At 46.2% G+C, this 23,836-nt stretch overlaps 1 protein-coding gene across 4 annotated transcripts; it reads right to left on the bottom strand.

Moving 5' to 3' along the window:
* Positions 1 to 1,293: 1,293 nt before the first annotated feature.
* LOC136629153 (zinc finger protein ZFP2-like) lies at positions 1,294 to 20,304 on the bottom strand. 4 transcript variants are annotated; one of them, XM_066605307.1, is made up of 7 exons: positions 20,163 to 20,304; positions 8,181 to 8,318; positions 7,803 to 7,982; positions 7,597 to 7,720; positions 7,450 to 7,514; positions 4,788 to 4,881; positions 1,294 to 4,469 (listed from the first exon to the last, which is right to left on the bottom strand). In XM_066605307.1, the coding sequence occupies exons 2-7, from the start codon at positions 8,256 to 8,258 to the stop codon at positions 3,136 to 3,138; spliced, it is 1,875 nt and encodes a 624-aa protein (XP_066461404.1). In that variant the 5' UTR covers positions 8,259 to 8,318; positions 20,163 to 20,304; the 3' UTR covers positions 1,294 to 3,135. The 4 variants fall into 4 exon arrangements, with proteins under 4 accessions (XP_066461404.1, XP_066461403.1, XP_066461406.1 ...); XM_066605306.1 differs by having other exon boundaries at positions 20,144 to 20,304; XM_066605309.1 differs by lacking the exon at positions 7,803 to 7,982 and having other exon boundaries at positions 20,144 to 20,304.
* Positions 20,305 to 23,836: the final 3,532 nt, after the last annotated feature.

A 23,836-nucleotide genomic window follows, 5' to 3' on the forward strand; every position in this document is an offset into this window, starting at 1 on the left:
AAATGTGATTTTCACATTCATGAAAAATCCGATGTTGCAGCATCACACTTGCAGAAGAAATTGCTGGTTTAAGAGTGTGATATCGGTTTGAGTTTCTTGGACCAATATCACATTCACCCATGTGAAGAAAGCAGGTTTCATCACCAACACAGAAGGGGGTTCTTTACCATAAGAGCAGTCAAACTGTGGAACTCTCTGCCTGAGGACGTGGGGATGGCAAAATCCATAGAGGAGTTTAAGAGGGACTAGATGTCTTTCTAGAGCGCAATGAAATTACAGGATATAGACATTAAATAGTCAGAATAGGTTGTTGATAGGGGGATCTTTCAACTGCTGGACTTGGGGATGGAGGCATTTTCTCTGAAGAGTGTTGCTCCAGGGATTATTCTGACTGCTATTATGGAGGGTGGGGTAAATTGTTTTTTTACCTCCTTGGGTTTTTTTCCTCCTTCCTCTGGGTAAGCGGGGAAGGTGGGAAGGGGGGCAGGAACAGGCAGAATTGAATGGACAGTCTTTTTTTCAGCCTACCATATTATGTACATGTGAATCCACCCTGTTGTATTTTTTCTTGTACTGCTTGTCAATAAAACTAGTTTGCAAAAACGAAGATCTTTATTTATATAGCGCCAACATATTCTGCAGCGCTTACAAGACGGGGAAATAAAACAAGACCACAGTTACATGAAGTCATCAATTGATGGAGACAGTAGGGGTGAGGGTCCTGCTCCAACGAGCTTACATACTACAAATAGTGGGGTGATACAGAAGGTAAAGTGGAAAAGTTAGTATTTCCCTGTCTAACTTCTTTGATGTTCAAGATGTGTGTAAAACATTTCCTGACAAATGTTTATGTGTAACTTCTTTGATGTTCCAATGAGAGCTGACACTTTCCACATACAGTACATGAATACAGTTTCTCTCTTGTATGAGTCCACTGCTGTGTAACCCCTTAATGACGCGGCCCTTTTTTTTTTTTCCCCCATTTTCGTTATTTCCTCCCCCCCCCCTTTAAAAAAATCATAACTCCTTTATTTATCAATCGACCTCACTGTATGAAGGCTTGTTTTTTGCAGGACTAGTTGTACCGTATATTCCGGCGCATAAGGCGACTGGGCGTATAATTCCCGCCTCCAGAAAGCTAATGCTGTGAATGGCTAACACACGCACAGTCAGCCAATCACAGCCATTCAATGGCATCATTGAATGGCTGTGATTGGCTAACACACATGCCGTCAGCCAATCACAGCCATTCAATGATGTTATTGAATGGCTGTGATTGGCTGACGGAGCGTGTTAGCCAATCACAGCATTAGCTTTCTGGAGGCGGGAATTTCAAGCCCTGCATCCAAAAAGCAATGCTCTGTCAGGGATGAGGAGGGAGCGACAGCCTGCAGCAGCGCCTCAGAACACCGGGGAAGGTGAGTATTGCTTTTTTTTTTTGACACTTTTTTTTGTATTACCGGCGTATAAGACAATCCCTGACTGCAGAGCAGATTTTTCGGGGTTAAAAGGTCATCTTATACGCCGGAAAATACGGTAGTTTTTAATGGTGCTATTTAAAGTACCATATAATGTACTGAAAAACTTTAAAAAAAATTATAAGTGGAGTAAAATTAAAAAAAAAAAGTAAAAACGACATTCCGCCATCTTTTAGTGCATCTTGTTTCTACAGCGCACAAATTGCAACAAAAATGACATCATAACTTTATTCTATGGGTCGGTATGATTGCTACGATACCAAACTTGTATAGGTTTTTTCTTTTTACTATACTACTCTTTTTTTTTTCAAAGATTTAATTTTTTCAATTATTTTCTGCTGTCATTTTGTGCGCACAATAACTTTATTTTTCCAATCGACATAGTTGAGCGAGGGCTCGTTTTTTGCAAGATGTCCTATAGTTTCTGATCGTACCAATTCGGAAAACATATGACTTTTTGATCGCTTTTTATTGCGTTTTTTCTGGGAGACAGGGTAACTGAAAGTGCTTTTTTGGCGTTCTTTATTTTTTTTTTTCGGATGACGTTCACCGTGCGGGAAAAATATTGCACTACTTTGATAGATTGGACTTTTTCGGACGCGGCGATAGCAAATATGTATTTTTATTTTATGATTTAGATTTTTTTAATAATAGATATGGCAAAAGGGGGGTGATTTAAACTTTTATAACTTTTTTTTTTACAATTAATAAAACTTTATTGATTCTTTTTTTTTTTTTTTTTTTACTTTACTTTAAAGTCCGCCTGGGGGACTACAACCAGCGATGCTTTGATCGCTTCTGCAGTATGATGTTATGCTATAGCATTACGTCATACTGCTATTTGACAAGCAGTCTATCAAGCCACCCCATGGGGATGGCTTGATAGGCAGTCTGCTAAGGCCCCAGGCTACCATGACACCTGCACGGCTCCCCCGATCTCACAGCAGGGGTCGCCATGCGGGACCAACGAACATCGTTCAGGGGATTTAAATGCCGCTGTCAGAATTGACAGCGGCATTTAAAGGGTTAATAGCCGCAATCGGCCAAACGGACGATCGCAGCTATTGCCCGCGGGTGTCTGTAATAAACAGCTGACGCCCGCGCTGTATGCAGAGAGGTCGCCCCGCGACCTCTTTGCATACATACCCCGACGCTCCTGGACGTAAATGTACATCCTGGAGCGGGAAGGGGCTAACAAGATTTGATTTATTGGAAAAAGATTTTCCACATTCTGAACATGAAAATGGCTTGTCCATGTGCATTATGTGATGTCTGAAAATAACTGCTTTCTGTATTAAACATTTCCCACATTCAAAATGTGAAAATGGCTTCTGCGGTGAGTGCTCTGATGCATGGCAAGATTCTGTTTCTGGCTAAACCATTTATTACATTCTGAAGCTAAAAATTGCTTCTCGTCTGTATGAATTTTTCGATGTCGAATAAGATATGATTAGAAAGTTAAACATTTCCCACATTTTGAGCATGATTATTGCTTCTCCGTGATTTTTTTTTTAATGTTGAACAAGATGTGCTTTCCACATAAAACATTTTCCACATTCTGAACATGAAAATGGCTTTTCCCCGCTGAGGTTTCTCTGATGTCTGACAAGATCCGATTTAACCTTTCCCACATTTCTGAACACAACAAAAGCTTCTCTCACGTGTGAATTTTCTGATGTTTGGTGAGATTTGATCTTGATGTAAAACATTTTCCACATTGCGAACATGTAAATGGCTTCTCCCCTGTGTGAGTTCTTTGATGTTCAACAAGATTTGCTTTAGCAAGATAAGATTTTCCACATTGTGAACATGAAAATGGCTTATCTGCAGCATGACTTCTCTGATGTCTGACCAGATCTACTTTAACCCTATAACCTTTCCCACATTCTGAACATAAAAATGGCTTCTCCTCTGTGTGAATTATCTGGTGTTTAACAAGATTTGATTTAGCTGTAAAGCATTTCCCACATTCTGAACATGAAAATGGCTTTTCTGCTGTATGGGTTCTTTGATGTGCAACAAGATTTGCTTTAACAGGAAATGATCTACCACAATATGAGCACGAAAATGGCTTCACCCCAGTGTGAGTTCGCTGATGTTTAACAAGATTTGATTTTAGTGAAAAACATTTCTTACATTCTGGACATGAAAATGGCTTCACCCCTGTGTGAGATCTCAGATGAACAACAAGATCTGAGTTTGCAGTAAAACATTTCCCACATTCTGAACATGAAAATGGTTTTACTTCTGCATGAATTTTCTGATGTACAACAAGATGTTTTTTAAAATAAAAACATTTCCCACATGCCAAACATGAATATGGCTTCTCACCTGTGTGAGTTCTCTGATGTGCAACAAGATCTGCATTTGTAGTAAAACATTTGCCACATTCTGAACATGAAAATGGTTTTTCTCCTGTGTGAATTCTCTGATGTACAACAAGATATGATTTAATATGAAAACATTTTCCACATTCCAAACATGAATATGGCTTCTTCCCTGTGTGAACTATCTTATGATGTTTAACAAGAGATGCTTTAGCAGTATAACATTTTCCACATTCCGAACATGAAAATGGCTTCTTTTCTGAGTGACATCTTTGATGGTAAGCAAGATTTGATCTTGAAATAAAACATTTCCCACATTCTGAACATGAATACGGCTTCTCTCCTGTGTGATTTCTCTGATGTTGAACAAGAGATTTTTTAAGTTTAAAACATTTCCCACATTCTGAACATGAATACGGCTTCTCCCTTGTTTGAGTTCTTTGATATTCTCGTCTTGTGTGACTTTTCTTCTGCTTATCAGTCTGTGATGAATCAGAAGATGGGACTTGAATAAGAGGATCAGATGCTGGATCTTTGCTGTGAAGGGCTGAGGGGATATCTGGCATAATGGTAGGTTTTTCATATGCATCTTGTGTGATACCACAATCCTCTACTTTACAATCTGCAGCTATCAGACGTCCCTCTGAGTTTCCGGTACCGTCATCTGCCAAGAAAAACAGATTTTACCATTTTTAATAACACTATTGTGACTTGGGCCCTGTCATGGATGTGACACATCTAGTAATGTATGATTGATAAAATTAATTTTGAATCATTGAGAATTTCACTTAGCTTGGGGCAAAGCATCACTTAAAGATTCCAGTCAGAATAGGTTTGCCAATATAGAGGATTTCTTCTTCCATTGAATCAGCATGAACAGTAAACGCTATTCACTTAGACTATAGGGCTGACTGTCTACGGCTGGGATAGAATATCGCTAGTTACAAGTCAATAAAAGCTATATTCAGTTGTTACTACTCACCTGGCCGGTTACCTGCAGGAATCTCCTCTACAAACTCCTCTTTGACTGTCACAATAGTATTGACATTGGTCAAATCTTCATCCTGATATAAAAGCTGTGAGGCAAATATTGAAAAAGTTAGTAGATGGTTGTAGAAGTCATGTGGAATGTTTTACATGACCAGAAAAGACTTAATTATCAGGATGACAAAAATGATCTTCCCCGGGGGGCAAGCACAAAGCACTGGACCATGACTAGAGGGGCAGGCATAAGGATGGAAATATACTGTGCACCTAGCCACACCCAACCAACCATGGACACAAAGGATGGGCAAAACTGTGCGTCTATTAGCTACAATGGGTGGGCATGGTCTGGCTCCACTCTATACTCCCAGCCTTCACTTTTTTTTTACCTCTTTAACATATATACAGCACCAGAACCAAGCTCATAATTTGAATACAAAAGAATGCTCACTCAGTACATGAGTAGACCACCCAAACCTTCTTTTTGTCAGTTTTAGACAAAACATATTAAGGGTGTATTTTACAGATGAGTGTCCAAACCAAATTGTGGGTCTACTGACCCAAACTCACGACATGATAGGGATCTATAAATTGAGTAGGCTGAAAATAGAAGCACGGGCGTACAAAGAACTCATGGGGCCCCATGGTAGAGTCTCCTGCTGCAAGCACCGAGTTGTGACTGAATCCTAGGATGACAGCACGTCATGACGTTTTCTTGGCAGACTGTTTCTGTGGGGTTGTTTGGCATTGCCTTCCCTAGTCATCTTTTCCCGTCCAGCAAGCTGGTTACTGACCTCGGAAAAATGGAAGGCTGAGTCAACCTTGAGCCAGCTACCTGAACCACGCAGGGATTGAACCCACAACCTTCAGGTCATGAATGAGAGATTAGGACTGCATTCTGCTGCCCTAACACTCTGCACCCCATAGTAAAACTTAGAATTTGCACCTGCAAAAAATAAGTTTACACACACACACAGATTCAAAGGTATGGAGACACCCGAATGGAAAACTGTGGTTGGGATCGTCATCCTATGTGTGGCATGGTGCGAAGGGGAAGAGGGCAAATCTATGAAGAGTGGTATCCAACATGGTGGCCATTTTGAAAGCCACCATCATGGAACCAAGACGATATTTTAAAACGGGAAGGGATGCATGCGACATATGTACCAGATAGAGAATTTGATGAGGAATCCATAGATATGTCTATGAGATTAACAAACAAGGAGCTGAAAGATTGTGCTGATCTCCAGTGAGCACAGCACCAGAGTCACTGCAGTGGATTTTATTGGTTGGCACCCTAACAGAGCACCTATCCGCCATGGCACAGTTGGCATATTGCTTGCCAAACCGGTCTTGTGCTAGATCTGCCAAAAAGTGGATGTAACAAAACTGCCACAGATGAAACAAAAACAATGCGCTCCTTTTACAAGAGCTCACATCGTAGCACCAGGCTTCTGCCACAAGAGAGTAACGCGAGTCAAACCATCCAGGGGCGGATACTGGTTACGCAAAAATGGCACCTATACAACAACCAGTTGTGGCATCATCCCAGTGAGGACGATCCCGCTTGCGGTGTTGAGTTTTCAGAGTGGGTGTCATAATAATTGCAATGGGAGCCAGACTTTATAGAGACGGTACTGTTCAGTGATGAAGCAAAATTCTACATGAATGGGGAGGTGAACAAAACCTTTGCTACTGGTCCAACACAAACCTGCACTGGACAGATACCTCCAAGATGGTTGGTGCACAAACAGTTACAAGGTGGTGTGTGGGGTACGAAGAGAGTGGGCCCATTCTCCATCAATGCTAACCTCACTGCTGCCAATTATCTGCAATTGTTATGCAACAAGGTGTTCCCGTCACTGTGCATAGAAGATGCACATTCCTAGTGTTCTATCAGCAGGATGGTACCCTCCCCCCCCCCCTACTCCCCCCCAAATCTGAAAGAGTAAGTGTTGACAGGTTGAGAGTCCAGAGAGGAAAGGAGTGTGTTATTTTCCAGGAGCAGAGCTGCACAGATAACTAGGACTGTGGTCCCCATATTCATCCTGTGTTCTGCCTCCCTCTTTCATTACCAATTCTGCCTACGCCCGTGCTGTGCTTTGGCCTATGTAATATTGAACTGTTTAGAATTGGTATTCCAAATAAAGCAACATTGCCGACCGCTCCCAACTATACTTTGCGTGTGGACCATCATTTCATCATCCAGCTTCATCGCAGTAGAAGGAACCAAGGAAAACCCAAAAAGGAATAACCAAGGTAACTCAGTTCTCGGTTACCCAGTACTTTGATAGCCTACCCGCAGCCCTGTTGGACGTGTCCCTGGCTACCCTCCGGTTGGGAGACAGTAGTGCCGCTGTGACAAGGCCTACAACTAATCCCCACTGTCTCCTAGACTAGGGCCCGCTCCTCAGACACTGCATTTGACTCAAAGGGAAATAAAGGAGCAGATAGATAAATCCAACCTGTTGGCTCCTTATTCCCACCAGCAGTCTCCACCGCCAGAAAACTGGGAGAAGATTCAGACAACATGTAATGTCTCTGGTCAGCGGTAATCCTGCCATCTCCACCGGCCTCATCACACAAGTAGAAGACATCTAATAAGACTGAAGACAAGAGCTTCACAGCTTTCTACAGATCAGAGGGACATCTCCATCTACCTGATGGTCCTGTGGAAGAAGAGGACGGGGACATCTCTCTGGTGGGCTTCTCTTACTGGATGGAACTGGAGGAAACACAGACAGACACTGAAGTCATTCTGTACATACAGATAATAAAGTCTCCGTGTATTTAGTCCTGTCTATTACCTGGTGATGGGAGCGGCTGGCGGGTCTCCATCATGGCCTCCTTGTACAGATCCCTGTGTCCTTCTAAATACTTCCACTCCTCCATGGAGAAATAGACAGCGACATCCTGACACCTTATAGGAATCTGACAACACAATATACAGTCATCACCCAGAAGCCTCCAGTGCTGTCACTGTATAATGTCCCAGCATTCCCTGCAGCATCACCTCTCCAGTCAGCAGCTCAATCATCTTGTAGGTGAGTTCTAGAATCTTCTGTACATTGATGTCCTCATGTATCAGGGGGTGAGGTGGGGGCCCCGTGATTGGGCTCAGGGGTCTTCCCCATCCATCACACACAAGGACCCGATAGCCATCACTAGAGGTCTTCTTCACTACTGTGTAATCCTGTATATGGAGAGACAGTGATAAATATCACTACAGACATTTCCAGAGTCCATCACCTCTCCAGTGACATCATCAGTTATTACCATAGATGTGAATGATGTAATGTGATATAATTAGAATCTCCACCCTCTCCGGTGACATCATCTGTTATTATCATAGATAAGTATTATGTAATCTGACATCATCAGAATCTCTTACTTCTCCAGTAAGCTGGAAGAGCATCTCTAGAGTGAGATTTAATACACTCTCTGCCATCTTGTTTCGGTCCATCTCCATCCCTCACAGATCAGTCAGAAAATTTATCTTACATGTCCGTGGATCCTGTATTATAGGAACCTGAAAGGAAGGAAGATTAGACTGTGAAAAGCAGAAAAAAAAGTCCCATGAAAAAAAAAAAGTTTAATTTAAAGTTTTAAATGAGTTTTTTAGCAAATGGTCAGACACCCATCAAGCATCAAGTTGTCCCCTATCCTGTGGAGAATGTATGAAAATGTAATGATCAGAGAGAAGGGGGGGGGGGGGGCTGGTTGGACCTTTGAGACCCCCCAACCAACCCTGAGAACAGGGATCCCAACGATCTCCACAAACATGAAGCATGCATGCTACTGTGGTACAGGTGACATAAAACTGACAGTTTTCTTTTAGCCCATTCACGCAGCCATTTTTTCCCTTTTGTGTTGTCACCCCCAACATATTTTTGCAGCCTAACTATGAGAGCTGACTGTTGAGTGATGGTTTGTAACTTTTAATGCCACCATTTAGTGTATTAAGAAAATTTGTGTAGTGGAAAAATTCCTCCATAATTTTCCGAGTTTTGTTCGCACAGCATTCACCGTGCCGTGAAAATCACACGTTGAATATATTCGGAGGGTAACTAATTATGGTGATAAAATTGTATAGCTTTTTGTTAGGTTTTACTACTAGAGATGAGCGAGCATACTCGCTAAGGGCAATTGCTCGAGCGAGCATTGTCCTTAGCGAGTACCTGCCCGCTCAAGAGACAAGGTTCGGGTGCCGGCGCGGGGAAGCAGTGAGTAGCGGTAGTGAGCAGAGGGGGGCGGGGGGGGGGGGGGGGCGGAGAGAGAGAGGGAGAGATATCCACCCTCCGTCCCCCCCCCCCCCCCCGCCGACACGTGAACCTTGTCTGTCGAGCGGGCAGGTACTCGCTAAGGGCAATGCTCATCCCTATTTACTGCTTTTACATTTTTAAATGTCTTTATTTGCTTTGTGCATTGCTGGAAAGGGAGGTCATTATACACATCACAGAAAAGTTGATGAAAATGAATAATTTCAGCATAAAAGATTGTAGATCAGGTGAAAAATGAATAGCGCATTATCCTTTCAGCCAACCGATGTCAAGCAGTCATTGTCAGGAAAAATTTTCAACACTGATAACTTTTCCAAATAGTCAAGAGAAAATATATAGATTTTTTTTTTTTACCCATGAATGATCTTTCTTTGAAAAAAGATTTCCAGAAAGATAATTTTTCATTTGCCCATCATCAGTGAAGATACATGGCCAGTATGAACAACCTCAACAGCCAGTATGGACCACAATGTACATGGCTGCCTCAGAGCAATGATCGCTCAACAATGAACCTACATTGGCCTTAGTCCTCCACCACACTAGTGCATTTGGCTCCATGTGCTGTTTGTGACAATTCACGGACCGCACACAGACCCATTATAGCTTACAGCACTTTGGACACAGCCATTTTTCCCCCCATGTGAACCGATGATCTGCATGAAAGAACGCATCGCACGTCCTATTCTTGTCTGTATCACATGACATGAAAAGGAACGTCAGTGTGGGGGCCGCCCATATACTGACCAGCACACGGACAGATGTCTGATGCAAGTTGCATCCAAGCCTCCCTGGTGCAATCTGGACATATGGAGGGTGGGGAATAGCAATGCGATGATAGTATGTAACAGTTTTTAGGACACAAACAGGGCAGGAGGTGTACATAATACGCAAAAGTGGAAAGCCATAGGGAGAGACAGGGGGCATATTGTGGGGGGACTAGATCAGGAGGTTTGGTATGCTTCTATTAAGGTGTACGTCTTTAATGCGCGTCTGAAGTTCCGTGCGTCAGGGATTATCCGGATGTTTTAGGGTAGAGCATTCCAAAGGACTGCTGCAGCTCTAGAGAAGCCCTAGAGATGAGCATGTGAAGTTTGTATTAGAGGGGTGTTTAGTTTGAGTGTATTAGCAGAGCACTACGCGTGGGCTGGGTTATGTATATCGCTTTCCTCCCATCCAAACGTTGGTGCGGCACCATGGAGAGCATTGTGGGTGAGGCGTTCTGTAGTGTATGGGCAACCAGTGCGGCTGGGTAGGAAGAAGAGCCCAGCTGCCGCGTTTAGTATTGGAGAGGGGAAAGTCTAGTGCGGGAAAAGCCAATGAGCAGCAAGTTGCAATAGTCTATTCGGGAATGGATAAGAGCGACAATGTGCATCTACAGCATGTTTGTGGTGAGGAATGGATGGATTTGAGCAATATTCCTGAGGTGCAGGTGGCATATTAGGGTCAGAGATTGGATATGGGGAATGGGTAAAGAAGAAGCCATAATCCAGTGTGACCCCAAGGTAGTGGGTGTGCTGTCTGGGGGTTATGATGGTGCCTGATCTGATATGGAGATGTTGGGGGGAGGTCAGCTGGTTAAAAGCAGAAAGACAAGGAGGTCAGTTTTTGAAAAGGTTAAGTTTGAGAAAAAGGGAGAATATGGTGTTAGAGACAGCGGACAGACAGTCAGTGATATTTTGGAGGAAAGGTACAGAGATGTTGCAAGAAGAGGTGTATAACTGGGTGTCATCAGCATAGAGATGGTATTGGAGGCCGAATCTGTGGATGGTTTGTCCAATTAGGCCTGTGTAGATAAAGAAGAGGAGGGGACCGAAAACGAGCCCTGGGGAACTCCAGCAGTGATAAGGAGCTGAAAGATCAGTCACAGAGATAGGAGGAGAACCAGGAGAGGGCAGTGTCCTTTAGGCTGATGGAACGAAGCATGGGAAATGCAGCAGAGAGATTAAGGAGAATTAGTAGGGAGTAGTCACCCCTCAATTTGGCCATCATCAGGTCGCTTGATCTTTTAGTGAGGGTGGCTTTGGTCGAATGTAGGGGGCAAAAGCCGGACTGGAGGGGGTCGAGGAGAGTTATCAGAGAAAAAGTGTGTAAGGTGGGAATAGACCAGGCATTCAAGTAGTTTGGAAACGAAGGGGAGGAATGGAGATGGGTCAGTAGTTGGCAGTTTCGGTCAGGTCAAGAGTCTTTTTTTTTTTTAGCAGAGATATGATGAAGTGTTTGAATGAGGAGGAGAAAATACCAGAGGTTAGGAAGAAGTTGAAGATGCTGGTGAGGTGGGTAATGACAGCCAGGGAAAGGGACCAGAGGTGGTGTGAGGGAAGAAGGGCTCTAGCGCAGGTGGTGGGACAAGCAGCGGAGAGCAGTCTGGAGACTTCTTTCTCTGTCATTGGTTCCAGTATAGATAGTGAATGAGTGATGATGCAGTGATGAAGAGACCAGGATCAGGGCTAGCCATGTAATGTTCGGAGATTTCTTTGCAGAGATTTACGATTTTTCCTTGAAGTGAGCGGCTAGCTCTCCAGCAATAAGATCTGTCATGGATGCTTGGGGGCTGAGGAGGGTTTGAAAGATGTTGAAGAGTCTTTTGGGCTTTTGGGATAGTGAGGAGACGAGGGAGGGGATATAAACTTGTTTTTCATAGTGGAGGGCGAGGTTATATGTTTTGAGTATAAATTTGAAGTGGGTGAAATTTGAAGTGTGGCGTTCAGCACACCTAGAGCATCACCAAAAGCAGTGCCTTTTGGGCGTGAGCTGTGGTTTTCGTGGTCTGTGGTGGATGGTTGAGATCACAGAGGGTACCGCCTCATCCAGGGCACGTCTGAGGGTGGTGTAGTGTTTGACAGCCAGGTTGGGGCATGAGAGTAGAGATATGGGGGACAGGGAAGACTGTAAGGCCTCGGCAGACTGTTGGGTGTGAACAGTCTGAGGTTCCTAGAGGTGCGATAGGTGGAAAGATCTAGGACGATGCTAGAATGCCTTATGGAGAAAAAGAAGAGGTTGTGGTCTGAGAGTAGGAAGTTAGTGAAGTGGGAGGCAGAGCAGAGGAGGAGCAAAGAGTTAGGTCAAGAGTGTTGGAGTCTGAGAGGTGTGATAAGCCGAGGGAGGAGGTGAGCGTTAAAAGCTGGGAGGCAGATGGGGAGATGGCGTTGTTAGTGGGGATGTTGGCAAAGTGGAAGCCAGGTGGCGAAGTGGTCCAGGAACAGGCGGGTGGGGTAGATGACAGCGACATGCAGGGAAAGTATGGACTTTGAACAATGGAAGAAGAGGGAGGGAGTCGGGGGGTGATCTGGAAGGTACAATTTGACAAGAGAACAACTTCTCCTATGCCGCACCTGTCGTCTGATCTGGGGGTGTGGGAGAACAGCATGCTATCAAAGCACAATGCAGTGGGGGAGGCTGAATCAGACTGCTGTATCCACATCTCAGTAAGGGTGAGCAGGTTGAGACGATTGGAAGCGTAGAGGTCGAGGATGGTTGGGATTTTGTTGCACGCGGATTGGGAGTTCCAAAGGGTGCAGTTGAAAGAGTGTGCACATGGGCTAATGGTTGGGCTTGGAGGGAGGTTTTGGCAGGAAGCAGTGTGTGGTGGACCAGGGGAGAAATCCTCCACAGGTAAAAGTAGTAGGGTAACGAGGGTGAACACGTGATTGGGTGATGTGTGAGGGTGGCTGTGGTGTCTCTTCTGGCAGTGGTGAGAGGGATATAGAGGCATTTGAGGAAGGTGAGGAGTGTGTGAGAGCTATGGATGGGCGAGGAGAGCAAGGATGGGCTGATCTGGATGGAGTGTGTTGGGCTGGGCGTAGGAAAAAATAGATTATACCTACCCGATAATCGGGTTTCCAGTAGTCTCCACGACAGCACAAATTGAGATTGCCTCCTCCTGATAGGACACTGAGAGGTTAAAAGCTCCCCCCCCTTCCCCACTTTCCTCAGTGGATTCTAACGAATTGCCGGGGTAGGAGCTCAACTTTAAAATTTTCCCCTTAACTGGGTTTTTTTTTTTTAAATTATAAAATTATATTATATATATTTTTTATATTATATTCTATAGTTTCTTTTCTATCAATTTAGGGGGGGAAGGTACGGGTGCTGTCGTGGAGACTACTGGAAACCCGATTATCGGGTAAGTATAATCTATTTTTTCCCCAGTCGTCTCCACGACAGCACCAATTGAGATGTACCAACTAAAGTTTCCCTAGGGTGGGATTGCTGCCGAGAGGACTTTGCGGCCGAAGGCCATGTCCTCGTCCTGCTGCACTTTTTACCCTATAGTGTTTAACGAACGTGTGGGGTTTCTTCCAGACTGCGGCTTTGCATGTCTGCTCGACCGAAGCTGAGCTATGTTCAGCCCATGAGGATGCTACTGCCCTTGTAGAATGGGCTTTAAGAGGTAAGGGTATTTCCTTCCCGAGGTCCTTATAGGACTCTATGATGGCCAGGCGGATCCACCTGGCTATGGAGCTTTTCGCTGCTTTGCTCCCTTTATTTGGGCCACTGAACTGGACGAACAAGTTGTCGTCCCACCTCCAGTGGCTTGTCGCCTCTATGTAGCCTAGGACTGCTCTCCTAACGTCCAGGCAGCTTAGGGTTTTTTCTTCCTCGTTTTTAGGTTTACTAAAAAATGAGGGGGTTATTATGTCTTGGGACCTATGAAAATGTGATACTACTTTTTGCATAAACGCCGTGTCCGTTTTAAATACTAATTTGGTGTCCGAGATTTTCAGGAACGGGTGGCGAATGGACAAGGCCTGCAGCTCGCTAACCCGTCTTGCGGAGGTGATGGCTACTAAGAAAATGGTCTTGATAGTAAGCATTTTTATGGGTAGTGCTTCGATCGGCTCGAATGGTACCGTTGTCATGGCCCTTAGGGCCCAATTAAGGTTCCAGTCTGGAAAAAGATTTATGGGCCTAGGCCGTAATCTAGTTGCTGCTGCTAGGAACCTGTTGACCCATCTGTTGTCTGCGAACTTTGTGTCACATATGGCGCTAAGGGCTGCGACCCGGACCTTCAGGGTGCTTGGAGAGAGGCCCATCTCTAGGCCCTCCTGCAAGAACTCTAAGATTAGAGGGATGTCCGGGATAGAATCCCCGTGATCCCTTCCCTGTCTCCATGAGGAAAACCTTCTCCAAACTTTCTGGTAGATAAGGTGGGTAGTCTTTTTTCTGCTGAACATTAATGTTTCTACTACTCTCTCTGAGAATCCCTTCTCTTTTAGTGAGGATTCCTCAAGAGCCATGCTGTTAAGTGGAGCTTGTCTAGGCTCGGATGGTTCAGTGGCCCCTGCGATAGAAGATCTGTCCAGGTAGGGAAGGTGACTGGGTCCTGGACGCTCAATGTTGCTAGAAGACCGAACCAGTTTCTTTTGGGCCAGAAGGGGGTCGCCAGGATTAGTGTGCATACCTGGGTTCTGAAATGTTGTAAGACTCTGGGGATCAATAGTATAGGAGGAAAGGCGTACACCAGCCCCTCTCCCCAGTCTTGGCCTAGGGCGTCTACTGCTGTCGGACGATCTCCTGGCCAGAGGGAGAAGAAATTGCTTACTTTGGCATTTGCCCTGGTTGCGAACAGGTCCAATTGTGGGGTCCCCCACTGGTTGATCAGGATTCTGAATGCTTCCAGGGAGAGACCATTCTCCTGGGTCTATTTGCCTCCTGCTGAGAAAGTCCGCTTTTTGGTTTAGCGTCCCCTTCAAATGGGTTGCCGTGATCGAGAGGATCCGGCCCTCTGCCCAGTGGAAAATTTTCTGTGCGATGTTTTGCAGGGCGGGAGATCTTGCGCCCCCTTGGTGTCGTATATGGGCGACCGCGGTAATATTGTCTGACAGTATTTTTTTATGCTGGTCCCGTAGCGAGTTCCCTAACTGCTGTAGGACCTGCCATACGGCCTGTAGTTCCCTGTAATTTGAGGACTGTTCTTTTGTCCTTTGAGGCCATGGGCCCTGAAAGAACTGGTTCCCCACATGCGCTCCCCATCCCCAGGCGCTTGCATCCGTTGTGATGTGAGTGGCTGGGTTTTGTAGCCAATGAACCCCTCTCTGCAGGTTCGCTGGGGATGTCCACCAACGCAGGAATGTTTTCACCGCGCTTGGGATGTACATTCTTGTCCCTAGAGAGGACTGCCTTTTGTCCCACGTGGATAGGACTGAGGCTTGCAGGGCTCTGGTGTGAGCCTGGGCCCATGCCACTCCTGGAATGCATGACGTCAAGCTTCCCAGGAGAGACATGGCTTCCCGAATTGTGCATAATCGTCTCCGTAGAAAGGTTTTGACTAGCCGTCGGATTTTTTGTATTTTCTCCTCAGGTAGGCAGGAGCATTGCGATTCTGAGTCGAGCGTTATACCCAGAAACGTTTTCTGTTTGTCGGGATCTAGGCTGGATTTTTCCCAGTTTATGATCCATCCTAAGGATTGGAGAAGTTCTAGCACTATCCTCAGGTGTTTCGTTAGGAGTTCTCTGGACTCTGCTATTATTAAAATATCGTCCAGGTAGGGTACTATTAGGACCGACTTCTTCCTCAGGTAGGCAGCTACCTCTGCCATAATTTTGGTGAAGATTCTGGGTGCTGAGGAGATCCCGAAGGGCAGGCATCTGAATTGATGGTGCTCTATTCCTTTGCCCATATCCACTGCGAACCTTAGGTATTTCCGGGACCCCTCGTGGATCGGTATGTGGAAATAAGCATCCTTTAAATCGATGGATGCCATGTAGGCTCCTTTGGGAATCAACTTTATCGTTGAGGAGATGGACTCCATCTTGAATTTTCTGTATCTGATGCAGGTGTTCAGAGGTTTCAGGTTCACTATCATCCGCTGTTTCCCGCAGGGTTTTCTTACTAGGAAGAGCCTGGAATAATGGCCCTGGGTTTCCTCGTTTTGCGGTACGGGGGATATTGCATTTAGTTGTTGCAGGTCCCGAACGCTTTGCCTTAGTAGGTGTAACTGTTTGGAGCCTCCTGTGATAATGAATTTTCTTCTGGGGAGGGACACCAGCTCTATCTGGTATCCCTGCTGTAAGATCTTTGGGATCCATGAGCCTTCGGAAATCGCGGCCCATTGATCCACAAAGCTTCCCAGCCTTGCCCCTACGGGGATGGCGTCAGGGTCTCTGCTTTGGCTCCCCCTGGTGGGGGTTAAAGAGGATGTTCCTTCCTCTGCCCCCCTTGGGGTAACTCCAGCGGCCTGTCTTGCCCTTGCCTCGGTAGGCCTCTGGCTGTTGCACTGGGGCCCGGAAGGTCTTCCCTCTCTGTGGCTTTTCTTCCGGGAATCCCTTCTTTTTGTCGGCCGTCTTCTCTAGAATCTTGTCAAGGTCCGGTCCGAACAAAAACTGGCCGTAGAACGGGAGGGCGCATAGCTTATTTTTTGAGGCTAGGTCGCCTGACCACGATTTCAGCCATAACACTCTTCTGGCTGAGTTAGATCGGGCTGTAGCTTTCGCTGAGAGTTTAACAGTGCCGGGCGCGGCGTCCGCTAGGAAATTTGTTGCCATACGCAGGATCGGAAGGGAATTTAGGATCTGTTCCCTCGGCGTCTTATTGGTTAGGTGTAGCTGTAGCTGTTCTAGCGATACCCCCAGAGTTCGCGCCACACAAGTGGCTGCGGTCCCTGGCCTAAGTATGTTTGCCGCTGCCTCCCATGATTTCTTTAGAAGGCCCTCAGCTTTGCGATCCATGGGATCTTTTAACTGTGTGGCGTCCTCAAAGGGCAGGGTCGTTTTCCTGGCTACTTTGGCCACTGGGACGTCTACCTTAGGTACCTCCTCCCAGCTTGCGCAAACTTCCTCCTTGAATGGGTACCTTCTTTTTACCCCTCTAGTGGAGAAGGAGCTTGCGTCTGGTTTCCTCCACTCTTTCTATTATTTTGGTGATATTCTTGTAGACAGGGAAGGTATGCTTGCGCCTCTCGCCTAGTCCCCCGAATATCTCATCTTGTAGGGTACGTGGTTCTCTGGGCTCTTCCATTTTTAGTGTAGCCCTGACTGACTTAATCAATTCCGTTAAGTCGTCCTGATGGAATAAGTATCTTTTGTAGTCCTCCTCATCTGAGGACTCCTCGGCCGCCTGTTCCTCTTGCTCCGATCCGATAGAACTCTCGGAGTCGGAAGGCTCGTCAGGAACATACGCCCTTTTCTGGCGTTTCGCTGGCGGCGCCAGCAGTGGCGTTAGGGCTGATCTAACCTCTTCTTTCACCAGCTTCCTAACGTCCTCAATGAATCCCCCTGATTCCTCTTTAACTAGCCTAGCTACGCATGCCTTGCATAGAAGCCTCTGGTACGTAGCTGGCAGTTTTATCCCACATTCCACGCATTTTCTGAGTTTTGTTCTGGGGGGGATGTCTTTTTTATCCCCCTGACAAATAAAGCATTTTTGCGGGTAAATATGCAATTTTTCCATACACAACATACTGGATATTTGCATTGTATTTTTTGCCGCACTGGCTACTTACGGCCGCTGAGGCTGAGGTTTCAGCTGTCTCTGGGGCTGGAGCACTCATTACTATACCGGTGTCGCAGACACCCTGCGACCTGTAGTGCTGGTTTGTTCTGGCTTCTCTCAGGTTCCTATTTTTTTTATTTTTTTTTTAATTTTCGCGCTCCTGCGCTAAGCCCCGCCCCCTCCGCTCCTGATGCAGACGCGATGACGTAATCGTGCTGGACACGTGACGCGGAGCCCGGCCCGCCGACGTCAAAGGGCTTCCTGGAGCGCCGCGCTGTAACTCTGCAGGGAGGACGAGGGGGACTGGCTTTGTACCCCCCATGGGCCGCCGCGGGAGGAACCTGGCCTGGGGGTTACCACCCCATGTGGCGTCCCGGGAGTCGTCTGGCTGGGAAGGGAGGACAGGCTGACCCACTGCCCTCCGATCCGCCTGTAAGTAATCCTGGCTGGCTTCTCCACCAGCCCCTCTCAGAGATCCTGCCTCCTGGCAGGACAGGAAGACAATGAGGAAAGTGGGGAAGGGGGGGAGCTTTTAACCTCTCAGTATGTTCCTGTCCTATCAGGAGGAGGCAATCTCAATTGGTGCTGTCGTGGAGACGACTGGGGAAGAAAGTGTTAAGGCTTGTAGTGAGGAAAGCGGTGGAGGTTAGTGCAAAAATGAGGGTATGGGCATTGTGTGGGTGATTGTGGAGTGTACCTGTCTCCTGCCTTGTTGAACTGCTCTGTTTAACTGCAAAGACGCTTGATTCTAGACAATTCATACAGGACACGCAATACATACCAAGTCACATGAGTGTCATTGAGGCCAAAACTAATTTATAGCTCAAGCTACAAGACTACAGCTGCGAGTGGCCAGTTAGATTACATTAGCTAACCAGCTGGGCCCATCCTTGCAGGGCTAGTACCCAGTTTCCCCAAAAATAAGACAGTGTCTTATATTAATTTTTGTTCAAAAAGGTTTAACTTTTTTACATGTATAGCTGCCTGGACACTATTTAAATAGACTTTTTTAATTAACTGTTGGAAGGGTATATTTTAGAGTAGGATTTATATTTCAAGCATCCTCAAAAAGCCTGAAAAATCATTTTGCATCCTCAAAAATTCTGGAAAATCATGCTAGGTCTTATTTTCAGGGTATGTCTTATTTTCAGGGAAGCAGGATGGGAGGGGGGGGGGGTGATGGATGGGTTTACTGCTCTTTTGATAAACAAAATGTGCCCAACAACACTAAGGGTCTTTTTACATACAATGAGGGTCGGGCACACTATGCCTGTGATGCTCACTCTGCGCAAGCATCATCGCTGGATCCTACACAGAGCGGCCAGGAGGGAGGCAGGGCAGCTGAAGCAGAGTACACAGGACGATTAGTGTTCAAAACCCTGCGGGAGAACGATAATCATCATGTATAAAAGGACCATAAGATGAGAGAGGTGGGGGAAATGCTGTTGGGGGAGGCGATAGGGAACAATGCACATAACAAATGGAGTCAATGCAGGAGCAATGTAGAAACGTCCCATTCACACAAACCTATAAAATGAAATGAGGATAGGTCAGCGGTACAGCAGACTGCATTCCAGCAATGTGGAGTCTTGTCACTACAGGGGATGTTTTTCCCCTATTACTTGGGCTCCTGTGGATGCCCCAGCTACAGGGAAAAAATGTGTAATTTAAAAACAACACGTGAATGTCCCCCAGATATCCCGTATGACATTATGGGGGTCATAGATGGTAAAAAAAATGGCTACAAAAACAAACAAAAAAAAAAGTAAGAAAACATTACAGAATAAAATAAAAATATATAAATTTAAAAAATGACTCATAGCCGACGCCAACAAAACAGTCGCCGTATGCAGCCCGTTATGCAAGACCATACATAATATATGTCAAGATGTTCGAGAAACGTCCATTCCCATACTTTTTCACGAAAATCTAATTAAAAAAACTCTAAATGTTAAAAAAAAATTTTTTTTACCCCCAATAATACTAAAAAAGTGAAAAAAAGTCAGTGAAAAACATTAAAAAAAATAGCCCTATATGTCACAGAAAAATATAAATAAATAAAAGCAGCTGCAGATCTGCCCCAAAATCTGTGTCAAACCCCACATCAATGCTGCGGCCCTAGGCATGAAAATGATGGATTTTGGTGTGGATTTTCTACTGCAGAAAACTGGGAAGGAGCCCCGAGGCCACGCCCACAGTGTCCGTAAAACAACGTGCTTCAAGCGCAGCGTTTTACCGTGATTTCGTACAGCATTTTATAATGCATTCATCATTGTGACGGGTGAAGAGGGCGCGTAAAGAGGGCAAACAGCGCTCAAAAATCATGGCATTAACAATGCCAAAAGCTGGTCTGCAAGGCCCCACTGCCCTCCATGGGAACGGTAACAGTATTTAACGAATCAATGGAAACACTGAGGTAAAATGCAGTAAAAAGCGCTGTGTGCGTGAGCGGCCTTACAGCACCTCCCCTCCCCCACCATACAGAAGGTACCTTACAAACCTCCCCTCTACCACATAGGATGCCCCTTCCCGGCTCCCCAGCCCCCCTGCCCCCGCTCATTCCCCTCAAATGTTCCTTTCAATCCACCAACCTAACTTGTACAGCCCCGACACACACCTACCACCTCACCCCCATGTACTTACCAACACACCCCCAACTCACCCGGCGCCTGCAAACCTTCTATCTACTACAGAACTCAAGTAACACAGCCCTCCCAGCCGCCTCTTATACTGCTGTGACCTGACCTCAGAGGGTCCTTAAAAAACTCCCCCGACACAGCCGGACGGCAGCCGTGTGCTTACAGGACCTGTGATAGTGTCACTGTCATGGGATCAGTCACATGTGTGGGAGGAGTCAGAGATCACATGACCAGGAGGTAATCAGCATACGGATGGATGGAGTAGAGTCGGTGTGTGATGTGTGGGGGGTCGGGATGGATGGAGTAGAGCTGTGTGTGTGATGTGTGGGGATCAGGATGGATGGAGTAGAGCTGTGTGTGATGTGTGGGGATCAGGATGGATGGAGTAGAGCTGTGTGTGATGTGTGGGGGATCAGGATGGATGGAGTAGAGCTGTGTGTGATGTGTGGGGGATCAGGATGGATGGAATAGAGCTGTGTGGGGGTCAGGATGGATGGAGTATACCTGTGTATGTGATGTGTAGGGATCAGGATGGATGGAGTAGAGCTGTGTGTGATGTGTGGGGATAAGGATGGATGAAGTAGAGCTATGTGTGTGATGTGTGGGGGTGAGGATGGATGGGGTAGAGCTGTGTGTGTGATGTGTTGGGATCAGGATGGATGGAGGAGAGCTGTGTGTGATGTGTGTGGATCAGGATGGATGGAGAAGAGCTGTGTGTGATGTGTGGGGGATCAGGATGGATGGAGTAGAGCTGTGTGTGTGATGTGTGGGGGATCACGATGGATTGCGTAGAGCTATGTGTGTGATGTGTGGTGATCAGAATGGATGAAGTAGAGCTGTGATGTGTGGGGGATCAGGATGGATGGAGTAGAGCTGTGTGTGATGTGTGGGGTTCAGGATGGATGGAGTAGAGCTGTGTGTGATGTGTAAGGATCAGGATGGATGGAGTAGAGCTGTGTGTGTGTGATGTGTGGGGGATCAGGATGGATGGAGTAGAGCAGTGTGTGTGATGTGTGGGGGGATCAGGATGGATGGAGTAGAGCTGTGTGTGATGTGTGGGGATCAGGATGGATGGAGTAGAGCTGTGTGTGTTGTGTGGGGATCAAGATGGATGGAGTAGAGCTGTGTGTGATGTGTGGGGGATCAGGATGGATGGAGTAGAGCTGTGTGTGATGTGTGGGGGATCAGGATGGATGGAGTAGAGCTGTGTGTGATGTGTGGGGATCAGGATGGATGGAGTAGAGCTGTGTGTGTTGTGTGGGGGATCAGGATGGATGGAGTAGAGCTGTGTGTGATGTGTGGGGGATCAGGATGGATGGAGTAGAGCTGTGTGTGATGTGTGGGGATCAAGATGGATGGAGTAGAGCTGTGTGTGATGTGTGGGGGATCAGGATGGATGGAGTAGAGCTGTGTGTGATGTGTGGGGGATCAGGATGGATGGAGTAGAGCTGTGTGTGATGTGTGGGGGATCAGGATGGATGGAATAGAGCTGTGTGTGATGTGTGGGGATCAGGATGGATGGAGTAGAGCTGTGTGTGTTGTGTGGGGGATCAGGATGGATGGAGTAGAGCTGTGTGTGATGTGTGGGGGATCTGGATGGATGGAGTAGAGCTGTGTGTGATGTGTGGGGATCAGGATGGATGGAGTAGAGCTGTGTGTGTGATGTGTGGGGATCAGGATGGATGGAGTAGAGCTGTGTGTGTGATGTGTGGGGATCAGGATGGATGGAGTAGAGCTGTGTGTGATGTGTGGGGATCAGGATGGATGGAGTAGAGCTGTGTGTGTTGTGTGGGGATCAAGATGGATGGAGTAGAGCTGTGTGTGATGTGTGGGGGGATCAGGATGGATGGAGTAGAGCTGTGTGTGATGTGTGGGGGATCAGGATGGATGGAGTAGAGCTGTGTGTGTGATGTGTGGGGATCAGGATGGATGGAGTAGAGCTGTGTGTGTGATGTGTGGGGATCAGGATGGATGGAGTAGAGCTGTGTGTGTGTTGTGTGGGGATCAAGATGGATAGAGTAGAGCTGTGTGTGATGTGTGGGGGATCAGGATGGATGGAGTAGAGCTGTGTGTGTGATATGTGGGTATCAGGATGGATGGAGTAGAGCTGTGTGTGTTTGATGTGTAGGGATCAGGATGGATAGAGTAGAGCTGTGTGTGTGATATGTGGGTATCAGGATGGATGGAGTAGAGCTGTGTGTGTTTGATGTGTAGGGATCAGGATGGATAGAGTAGAGCTGTGTGTGATGTGTGGGGGATCAGGATGGATGGAGTAGAGCTGCCTGACACCCGCATTGTATGGAGCAGTATCACTCCGCGATCTCACTTCATACATGTCCTGATGCTGCAGGACGTAACTTTATACCTTGTAGCACTAAGAGTTTAATGAGTTAAAACGGAAGTACTACACTACAGGGTTCAGTATTAGACCCCAGTCTGTTCAATATAAATATCAATGACCTGACAGAGGGACTACGCAGTAAAATATAAATATTTGTATACGATACAAAATTATATAAGACAATTAACACAATGGAGGACAATGTACGGCTACAAACGGACCTGGACAAGCTGGGCGCTTGGGCAGAAAAATGACAAATGAAGTTCAATATTGATAAATGTAAGATTATGTACATGGGCAGGAGAAACAGATGTCACCAATATACACTAAATGGGGTAATGCTAGGGGAAAGAGATATGAAAAAGACCTGGGGGTACTATTGGATTATAGATTTAATGGGAGCAATCAATGCCAGTCAGCTCCTGCAAAAGCAAATAAAGTCTTGCGGTGCATTAAAAGAGGTATAGGGGCGAGGGACAAGAACATTATCCTCCCACTATATAAGGCACTTGTCAGGCCTCACATGGAATACTGTGTACAGTTCTGGACACCAGTGCTCAGGAAGGATGTTGCAGTGTTTGAGGGGATTCAAAGAAGGACAACTAGGGGGCATCGCCTAACTGCCACTGAGAGTGGACACTGGTCTCCTGAGCTCCTACAGAAGAAGCTTCAACCATACTTGCCCTGTTTGGCATTGAAAAACAATCCTCAGCACCAGGCACTCCTCCTCTGCACCCGTGGTGAATCCTCAGGAGCTCTCACACACCACTGACTGCACCCCCCGTGGCCTACCCCGAACCACTTATACCCCAGGTAGGGATAAGAGCAGAGACTAAATAGACACTCCAAGATCAAACAAAAACCAGATTGAAATGGACAAATATTTAAAGAGAAAACACAGTTATCCCTCTGTGCAGAAAACTAAATCCTCAACTGATATACAACCAGATCACAACCAAGACGACTCAGATACAGACTGTGCTTCCATCAACTCTGAACAGAACGATGATGAGGATCGAGGTACAATCTCAAAGTCCTTCTTTAAAAAAATCCTGACAGTCTATTTCGCCAGTCGTGAAAGAACTAGCTGATATCAAATTGGACATAAAACACACAGACTGCAGAGTCGAAGAACTTGAGAATAACCTACAAGATTTACTCCTCCATAGCTCTGCGTTACAAAGCAATTTAGTAGCACAACAAAATCAGCTAAACCAAACCATGCTACTATTTGAAGACCAAAAGAACTGCAGCAGACGCAAGAATATCCGTTTCAGAGGCATACCAGAGTCCACGCTACAGAAGCCCTGAATTCTGCAGCCTACTTTGCAAAAAAAAAAGCAGAGATCATAAAAA

This window comes from Eleutherodactylus coqui, chromosome 5, assembly GCF_035609145.1.
Source record: "Eleutherodactylus coqui strain aEleCoq1 chromosome 5, aEleCoq1.hap1, whole genome shotgun sequence".
Taxonomy (NCBI): Eukaryota; Metazoa; Chordata; class Amphibia; order Anura; family Eleutherodactylidae; genus Eleutherodactylus; species Eleutherodactylus coqui.

Coding starts and splice junctions, on each gene's coding strand:
- LOC136629153 (XM_066605307.1), bottom strand. CDS start 8,258: ATGGAGATGGACCGAAACAAGATGGCAGAGAGTGTATTAAATCTCACT. Junction 7,983..8,180: donor TCTTCCAGCTTACTGGAGAA/GTAAGAGATTCT, acceptor CTCCATATACAG/GATTACACAGTAGTGAAGAA. Junction 7,515..7,596: donor CCAGCCGCTCCCATCACCAG/GTAATAGACAGG, acceptor TGTTTCCTCCAG/TTCCATCCAGTAAGAGAAGC.